Genomic DNA, 10,247 nt, shown 5'->3' with positions numbered 1-10,247 from the left:
TTTCCATCCTGCGGGTATAATTAATAGCCATGAACCATTAAATATAGAAAACTTATATTTTAGTCATAACCCCAAGCATACTAAGTAACACGAGAGCAAGTATCCGCGCGTTGTGACGGTGAGATGGTGAGAGTGATAGGTCATAGGAGGTGATATGTCATAGAGTGTCATAGCCAAATGTCTTAGCCGTACGGGCTCCGCCCCCGGATTTAAAAATTCGTCGAAAGTATATCGAATGACATCTTTAATGAAAGAGCATGAAATTTTAAAAACAACCATATAATTTTTATAATTTATCGATATACGGTTTTTGAGATAAAAGATTTTGAAAGAATTAGTGGAATAAAATGATTTATGGGGGGAGAGAAAATCGTAGGCATTGATGTATTGTACATTATGTATTATCATATATACATTGTTGAAATTGAAAGTTGAAACCCTATTTGCTTTATAATATAGTATAGATATACATGTACATGGTGATAGGTGATGTCTCAAGAATGGTAGGGGATGGCTATTTTAAAAAAAAAAAAAATTTAGCTTCTTAAAAGTTTTCGAATGGGTTCATTTTTCTCCTTTTTTTGATACTTTTGTTGAAAGAGTTGATATATTTTTTTGTTGAGACCTTATATTTAAAAAGAAAAATCTCCAAATAATTTTGGGTTGAAGATGGAGTACTATGTACGATACAATATGATGTTAAAAAATAACAAACTAAAATGTACGATACTTGGTAGATTGTGGGGTTAAAAACCCGAATTGCCAATGTATTTTTTTGTTAAGCCATAGATTAATTTCAAAAAGGTTCTTATTTACAATTTAAGAATAAAATTGGCATTTCGACTTTCATTTTTTCTTTTCTTTTCTTAGCTTACAATACAATAAGTTGCTTCTCAGAAGTTTGCCGAGTTAGTTTACTACGAATCGCGTCTACTCGTAAGGTTTCTAATAGCTTGTCGATAATTCAAATACTAATAGATTAAATTAAATTAAGATTATAAAATTTGTAAACCGGTTCGGGTTACGGTGTTATAATCTATTTTATAAATGAAAATGTTTGAGTGTAGATGATAATATATAAAACAATTTGTTGTTAAAAGAGCTCTATACGAGAAAACCACAATCAAAAATGTTTTGACAAGGTTGGCGACATCTTAGAGACGCTTTCGCTCATTGAAAGTTCATCATGAAGGGTAAACGCATCCCACCAATATTTTTATCATACATTTAAATTGAACAATTTCAAACGTGTGTATCTCTTACTAATAAATATTTCAATATAGATCTTGTTTCATCTCTAAGGGTCAGATAAAAAAGTTATCGTAGTTATTTTAATTTCTCTGCTTGATTCAAGTATAAATTGCATGTTCAATATTTAAGGGAATGTTCTTTATATACCTTATATTATTTAGCCCGTCAATCTTTGATACCTTACTCGAAGACATATAATGAGAATACAAACAATATTTGACAAACTTTACTTAATATGAGATAATACACGACCTATGTTCTCTAAACAATACTGAAATATTTTTCCTTTTTTAGTTTTGAAGCAACTTCATATTGTCGCTTGGTGACAAGAATGCCCTTATCAGAGTTTCGTTCCTATAAATTTCTTTGAATCAATAAATATCATACTAAACAATCACACGCTTAAAAATATATCTTTATTCATTTAATAGTCAAACCACAACATGAAACATATATTTAGATAAATTAAAAAAAATATGTTGTTTGTGAATCAAAATACCTCACTGGAAACACCTCCTCCTTAGTCGAGCAAAAGTCACTACAATTGAAACAATTAGAAAAACACAAACATTTTCTATCATTTCAAAGTAAGTTTCCCTCCAAACTTTAATATATAGCAAGCTAACAATAAGTCCCATGAAACCCACAACAAATCCTGAAACGATACCAACATAAAACCACGAGAAACCTTGTGAGCTATTGACAACTTTATCATCACCAACGTGAGTGTATGGTAAATTGCCTTTGCAACTTAGAAGTGGGAATCCACATAGTCTATTGTTCCCTTCATATATAGATGGATTATCAAAAGTCTGAAAATGATTTCCGATTGGTAATGGACCGGATAATTTATTGAATGATAGATTCAAATAGCCTAGAGTATTCACACTAGCTAAACTTGGAGGAACCCGACCAGACAGGTTGTTCATCGACAAATCTAAAGATTCCATTGACTTTAGATTTCCGATAATTGTAGGAATGTGTCCACTTAGTTCGTTTCTCGAAAGATTCAAATTTGTCAATGCTTCAAGGTTCATCAACACATCAGGAATTTCACCAACAATTTTGTTGCTTGAAAGGTCTAAGGATATAAGATACGGAAGTGTGCTGGTGTACTTTTGTTGAATGCCCTTTATGCAAGCTTCAATACTTTCTGTATAGATATAGCCATAACTATTGTAGTCTAACTTGGCGTCACGCTTGATCATACCAGTTAAATTACAAAGGCAACGAGGGATATTTCCGGTTATCTTATTATCTGCCAGGTTTAAATGTTGAAGGGTTTTAATTTGACATAGTTCCGGTGGAAACATACCCATGAACATATTTGATTGGAGATTCAAGATTTTAAGCTTTGATAGCTTTTTTCCAATCCAAAAAGGGATATTACCCGTCAAATAATTGTTTCCCAAATCCATTGTCACCAAGTTTTTCAACTTTTGTAAAGACACTGGGAGACCACCCTCAAATTTGTTGTCATGGAGGTGCAATAACTCAAGTTTTGATAGAGAACCTAATGAATTTGGAATATCACCTATTATACTGTTACTTGTAAGATCCATCACTCGTAATTGAATTAAGCTCCCTAAGCACCCGGGAAGATCTCCAAAAAAACTATTATGCGACAAATCCAACACTTGTATACTATATAACTTGCATAAGTTTCTTGGGACGCTTCCAGTGAGAAGGTTTTTGCTAAGAGCAATAACTTCAAGACCTAAGTTGGATTTTGGAAGCACAAGTCTAGTTAAAAGATATAAGACAAATTGGGTTGGATTAGCTTGGGACTTATCGCTAGTCCACTAAAAAATTAAATACAAACACAAATTCTAGTCCAACAGCTTTCATAATATGACTACTAAAAAAAAAAAAAAATTCTGAAACGAGTAAAAAATATTACTATATAGAAAGCATAAACAATTATCTTTAACTTTCAATGATGAGAGTTAGTGGAACCGGCTGTCACTTTTAGTTATTTGTTTAATTAAAATTATAAGTTAAACTTTAAAATTGAATTGTATACCTTTAGATTATCCACGATGGTGTCATGTGAATAAAACATTGGTTTTTATAAATAAAAAAACACATATTTATTGATAAGGAAATAGATATATGCAAAAAAACTCTAGATATTCAACTCATAATAAATTTAACAAGATGCTTAAATAAAAACAAAATAATAAAAAAATGCTCATATCAGTTCTATGAAAAACACTAAACTGAAGTTCTTGTAAGATATTAATATTACATAATATGGATTAGTGGTTGGAGCTCATGCCTCTGGAAACAGAGGTCATAAGTTCGATCCTCATGTCTAACAAGGCTGGAGGTCCTTTTCTACCTATGGTAGAACCTGGAATCAGCCTCTCTACCTTTGGTAGGGTAAGGCTGTCTACATATGAATCTCTCCCATACACTGTCAAAGACGGTATTGGTACCCAAAACCCATGAAAGACGGCATTGATAGTTACTTATCCTATCCTTATCTTATATTGACAAATTGTAAATAAAAAGTATTCCAAAACAATAATGCTATATTTGTTTAAATATAATTAAATTAGTTATAATATATGTAAAAAAATAATTGTATGATGTAGATATAAAAAAAAAACAAAAATTCTATTGATGAGTTATCCACATACTTAGTGTTCATATTACATTTGTATCATTTTATTACTAAACAATGTTAAATGAAATATGTTGAAAAATGATGATGTTGTCATTTTTTTTTTATATTTTTTGATTATCCTAGAAACCATATACATATCAGAATTATTTTTTGTTAAAATATTATAAGATATTAACGATTTTAATTTAAATAGTTATAAAAATAAAGTTGATTTGATGAAACCTTATCAAATTGCATTTGTAAAATACGAAGTGTGTATGATGCGCCCAACATTACTACCTATTTAAAAACTTTTTGCGTGAACAGTAATTTTATATAGATTTTACCGCTTAATATATATATGAGATTTAGCAAGGTTAAAACAAACTTTCAAAGTTTCAATTGGAAAGAGTGGCAAAAGTCTCTTCCTTTCATAGCCAAAACCTGGGTTTGACTCCCAACGGATACTTTTGTTTTTAAAAAGATTTATTTAGAATTTAGGTGGGCATCAGGAAGTGGGATTGGTTGGTGACCCCATTACTTTTTTTTATTTGAATGTTTACCTTAAAGTTCATTTATAATATGTAAAATTTTTGTTTTTGAGTTTTTTTTTTCTCTCACGATTTTAGCTAATTCATTTCATTTTTTTTAATCTGAATTAGAAACAAATTTGATATTATAAATAGTAAATTTTATCATTGTTTAGTGTTTTTTTTCCTTCATATTTTTATGTTTTTTTTCCCACATGATTTTAGCTAACCTTTGCATTTTATTAGCTTTTTGATTTGAACAATATGTTTCACTTATGATACATAATGACTTTTTTGTATATTAGTATCTAAAAGTTTCTTAAGCGGTTTATCTATATAAGAAAACATCTAATATTTCTTATCTTCGGTCAATTGCGTCAGGTTCTTACATTTATTAGTACAAAAAATTCGCAAGAAAACAGTTAATGTTTGTTGTCCCCGGCCATTGGCCGGGTATAATACTAGTTTGCACAATGACTAAATTAATTAAATTAAATGAAGTAATGAAAGAAAGCTGAAAGACAGGATTCAATAGGCAAACGATTTGAGGTTATATGATAAAACATTTATACAGTCATAATTTGTTAACCAAAAAAAATATCAAAAAGGTGATTTAGAAAACAATAAAGTTTAGAAATTATTTTTCATATTTATATCATTAAATTAATTATTTTATATAATTATTAGATGTAGAAAAATAACCATATTAAATTTAATTATATCATTAGTTAATTACTTTCTATATTTATTAAATGTAGAAAATTAATTTCCATATTTAATAACCATATTTAAATTTATCTATACTATATATTAAAAATTATAGCCCCTTGTTGAAAGTTACATTAGGGAAAATGTCAGAAATGCCCTCACACAAATTAAAGAAAACAAAATACCATGTAAACTAATGTCTATTTTCTCTTACATTCTTATCAAATTATTATCCATATATGGTAATTATTTTTTTTAATTGATTTTCAATTCCTTAATTCCCCAAAATCTTGCTTCTTTCATATAATCATGTAAATACAATCATTTTTTGCAACAATATATGAACGACTAAATTTTTTAAAAATATATTTTCATTGTTTTGATAGTCACTTGAGAAATCTGACAGTAATTACCATAAACAAAATATACATTATTGTATGATGTTGCGTAATTAATTGTCCACGCCTAAGTTTTTTGGTAATCGCGACATGAGAAGCCTGAACCATGGTATCCGCCGCAACGCGCGGGTACCATGCTAGGTATATTAAAGTTAAATATAAAAAAATTATAAAAGATATATGACATTAGCGTTTTAATCTAATGGTTCTGATTAAAAGTTAAGCTTCATCTAAAGGTCTAAACTTTTCTATTATAGAATTAAGGTTTCTGTTTTATATATATTTAGAGATATTGAAGAATATAAAAAATAACATAGTGTTGACTCTTGACTTTTATATTGACACAAACTAATTTCAGTCCCGTCTGATAGACGGATAGACTCAAAACATATGTCTTGTATATTTCTTTTCAATATGTTCTGAGATTTTATGATAAATTGTAGAATTTCGCCTAAATAAATAAACAGATAACATATAAACAAGTATATAATATCATGTTTAAAAATATTCAATATCATCATACAATGATGAAAAAAATATTATTTGTTATTAAGAAACATAAAAAAGTAAATCAAACAAAATATAATCAATGAATATATAAATAAAAACTTTGGTAAAAAAGATATATATATATATATAAAGGAGTGAGTTATTTGTAGTACACGTGAAAAAAAAGTACAAAAGTACAAGGTTCTTCTTCCTTCTTCCTCATTCTCTGGCGAGAGTGCCGCCGCCAACCACCACTTTTTTCTCCGGCGACCACCACACCTCCTCCTTCTTCCTTCTTCTCCGGCGAGACAACCACCACCGCCACCACCTCCGGCGACATCTCCGGACATTTTTTCGGCGAGAATCAGATTCGTTTTCGGGTGGATACGGTACTGGTGTTGCCCTCATTCGTTTTAAACTGGTTGTCAAGGGACGCATATGGGAATCCTATGGATTTGATGGGCGGCGATCCAAGAGATTGTGACGGTTTGATACGGTACGAGCGAAACCCTTGCTGCCAGCGCCTTGGTTGGGATGGTCGGAGATGATGGTGGTGGCGGTGGTTGTCTCGCCGGAGAAGAAAGAGGTGGTGTTTGGCGGCGGCGGCAATATAGCCGGAGAAGAAGTAGACTGCTGGCAGGAAAAGAAGGGAAAAGGAGGAAGAACATTGTACTTTTGTACTTTTTTCCTTCATGTTTACTATAATTATCTTTCTTCTCTCTCTCTCTCTATATATATATATATATAGAGGTGGATTAGATTAGGGACTTCTTATTTTATTGACTGTTAGGGACTAGATCTAGACCGTCCATTTTTATCAAATCTAATCACCACTTATCATCTCCGGCCATATTCATCTTCGGCGAGACTTACACATGTGTAAGTTGTACTTACACATGTGTAAGTTGAATAAAAATTATCAATCGGAGCGGGCTTCGCCCTTAAGGATATTCATAAACCAAAGCTTGGGGGGGATAGGTCATTAAGGGTGATAGGTCATAGTGTGATAGGTTATAGAGGGTGATAGGTCATAGGGGGTGACCGGTAATTGGTGATCTACCTAAAAAATATTGTACTTAAAACATGTGTTAGTTACTTACACATGTGTAAGTCTTGCCAGAGATGGTCGCCGTCACCGGAGGATCATGGTGGTGGTCGGAGATGATCATGGTGGTGGTGGTGGTGGTCAGAGATGATGGTGGTGGTGGCCGGAGAAGGAGGTAGAAGGAGTCCCTAACAGTCCCTAATATAAGGAGTCCCTAATTTAACTTTTCCATATATATATATATATATTATACATATGTAAAAATTTACATTTAATCAAACTGTATATGTATATCTAAAAAAACATCAAGTATAGAGCATAATTTAAACTTCTAGCTAAATGCAAATGTTAAATCAAAATCACATAAATAACTAGAATATCAAATTTGTTTAAACTACACAAACAAATCAGATTGATAAACAAATTATCATCTTGAAAAAAATCTTATACGATTATAAATGAAAGAATGTCACTTTTAAACAAATATAATAAAATGAATATCAAGAATTCAAAATACAATCAAACTATATAAAAGAATAAACTTTACCCCAACTAAAACTATAATCGTTTTTTAGCCGGTTTTACTTTACATAATTTATAGTGTTTTTACTAAAAAATTGATTAGAATATTTAGATATTAGATAATTACTAAAACTGGATAAAATTTCATATATTAAAAGAATGGATTTGTTTTAATAGATTTATACAAAAATCATATTGATAGTGATTTTACGGATGTAAATTAAAAAAAGGAACTAAGCGATGGAAAAGATAGTTTTAGTGATTATAAAAAATTAAAATGTAATAGATTGGACTTTTGAAAATTTGTTAATAATAAAGTTTATTTTTATAAAAATAATGATGAAAATAAAAAAAACAAATAGAACAAAAAGGATAAAAATGGGTAAGAGAGAAATGATGAAAAATATAATTTCAAAAGATTTAAGTGATGTCAAATATATCCCCATCTACTCTTTTAATTATATATATATGATAAATTCAACCAACAAACTAGAAACTTAAGCATTCTAAAAATATTAAGAGCATGTTTTTTTTAGTCATTAAGTGTTGAGTGTATTAAGTGATTGAATGCATTAAGAATATTTGTATGTGTTAAGTAAAATATATGTAATTGACGGTTATTTTTGTTTATTAAGTAAAAAAAAACATGAAATTTGACTGAATGATTAAGTTCTTAACTATTAAGGGTATTAAGTAAAAAAAAAAAACCCTACGTGTATGATTTCAAATTTTACAAGCTCAAATCATAATCTTACATTCTTACCCAAATACCTCTAATTCTCTAAATAAGTTTTCAAGCTAAAATCATTCATCTTATCCAAACACCTCTTAATAAGTTTTCTGACCACCATTCCACCAACACACGTAGCAGAAATAAAAATAAAAGGTATTACAATCTTGTATACCTGTGTTGTTGTTCGCTATTATTCGCGGCAGATTTCCATGGATCTCGTTGTTGGACAGATCCAAGTTCTGAAGACGAAAGGAGATGTTGTGAAACCACTCTGGTATTGTTGTATCTCTTATACTCGAATTTCTAAGACGTAATACTTCAAGACGTGTTTGTGTTTGAAGCCAGTTTGGGAATTGAGGTCCCATGTTGCAGCAGGAGCTTGCATCCAAATACTCCAATTGGAAGGGAGGAACCAATGAGGGCCGTCGTTCCACGTTATCAATGTATTACCAGACAAGTACAAGTCGGTTAGATTGTAGAGTTTGGTGAAGTGATCTTCAGAAACAACCCCACTCAATTGGTTATCATCAAGATAAAGTTCTTCCAGGTTTGAAAGCTGACCAGGACTAGTGGGGATGTTCCCACTCAATGAGTTATTATAAAGAAAAAGCCTTTGGAGGTTTGAAAGCTGACCAAGACTAGTGGGGATGTTCCCACTCAATTTATTACTAGAAAGATCGAGCCATTTAAGAGATGATAGGTCACCAAGCGAGGGAGGTATAGGACCAGACAATTGGTTTGATGAAAGGTCCATGTAAGAAAGAGAGCTCAAGGTTCCAATAGAATCTGGTATTCGACCAGACAATTGGTTTAATGAAAGGTCCATGTAAGAAAGAGAGCTCAAGGTTCCAATAGAATCTGGTATTCGACCAGAAAATTGGTTTGATGAAAAGTGGATGGAATAAAGAGAGCTCAAGGTTCTAATTGAATCTGGTATTCGACCAGACAATTGGTTTGATGAAAAGTCGATGGAATATAGAGAGCTCAAGGTTCCAATTGAATCTGGTATTCGACCAGACAATTGATTCCATGAAAGGTAGATGGAAGAAAGAGAGCTCAAGTTTCCAATAGAATCTGGTATTCCCCCATGGAAGCTGTTATCGCTAAGGTTTAGATACTTGAGGCGAGTTAGGTTTGATAACCACACAGGAATGGTCGAGTTGATGTAATAGCCAGAGAGATCAAGTGAGACGACATGACCAGTTCTATTGTCACACGCAACTCCCAGCCACTCACAACATTCTAATCCGGTCCATTTTGACAGCCATTTTGACAGCCACACAACTCTTTTAATTATATTAGGTAACTAATAGATATTATACGGATTAGATATGCAATATCCTAGTTTAATACGAATGAGATTACTTAAAGAATTTATTAGATTTATAATTAATTAAATTAAAAAAAACACTTGTCTTTCTAATATAACGCCACATGTCAATTAAAAGAGGCTACAATCTTGTTTTAGTTTATTGGTTGATAGTATAGAACTAGATTTTAGACCCGTGTCCAACACTGGACACGGATTTTACGATACTATCAATATAAGATCTTCATACATTTAAGTCACAAAAACTTATAATTTTGAAGATATACGTTTCTAAGTGTTATACTTTTCAAGTTATAGTACAATAACCATAGGTTCATCACTATCATTATTAGCTGAGACATATTGATGAAATTGTTTGTTGTAGTCATTCCACAAGGCACATGCTATAATAATTTCTCTATTATATAATTTTTTGAAACCATTTACCCTTTTTATTGACAAAAAGAATGAAATTTTAAATGGAGTTCATATTAATTTGGATTTAGTATTCAAGTAACCCTCTATTATAAATTGTGTTTTATCCGTGATCGTCTCATGTTCTGTGATTCTTATTGTGTTTAGAATAAGGATGTTGTATATCGTCATCTGTTATTATGTTTGGATTATATATTTAGATTTCAAATTGTGTTTAGA

General features: G+C 31.0%; 2 protein-coding genes across 2 annotated transcripts; both read right to left on the bottom strand.

Moving 5' to 3' along the window:
• Positions 1–1,751: 1,751 nt before the first annotated feature.
• LOC122587014 (receptor-like protein EIX2) lies at positions 1,752–2,813 on the bottom strand. The gene has a single exon (XM_043759075.1). It carries the CDS (start codon positions 2,811–2,813, stop codon positions 1,752–1,754), a length of 1,062 nt encoding a protein of 353 aa, XP_043615010.1.
• A 5,659-nt stretch (positions 2,814–8,472) lies between these two features.
• Positions 8,473–9,576, bottom strand: LOC122597017 (MDIS1-interacting receptor like kinase 2-like). Its single transcript, XM_043769659.1, has one exon. It carries the CDS (start codon positions 9,108–9,110, stop codon positions 8,574–8,576), a length of 537 nt encoding a protein of 178 aa, XP_043625594.1. The 5' UTR covers positions 9,111–9,576; the 3' UTR covers positions 8,473–8,573.
• Between the last annotated feature and the right edge of the window lie 671 nt (positions 9,577–10,247).

This window comes from Erigeron canadensis, chromosome 1 (assembly GCF_010389155.1).
Source record: "Erigeron canadensis isolate Cc75 chromosome 1, C_canadensis_v1, whole genome shotgun sequence".
Classification (NCBI taxonomy): Eukaryota; Viridiplantae; Streptophyta; class Magnoliopsida; order Asterales; family Asteraceae; genus Erigeron; species Erigeron canadensis.
Note: the sequence above shows the minus strand (reverse complement) of the source record. Positions and strands in the feature narration are given on the sequence as shown.

Coding starts and splice junctions, on each gene's coding strand:
- LOC122587014 (XM_043759075.1), bottom strand. CDS start 2,813: ATGGATCTTACAAGTAACAGTATAATAGGTGATATTCCAAATTCATTA.
- LOC122597017 (XM_043769659.1), bottom strand. CDS start 9,110: ATGGACCTTTCATTAAACCAATTGTCTGGTCGAATACCAGATTCTATT.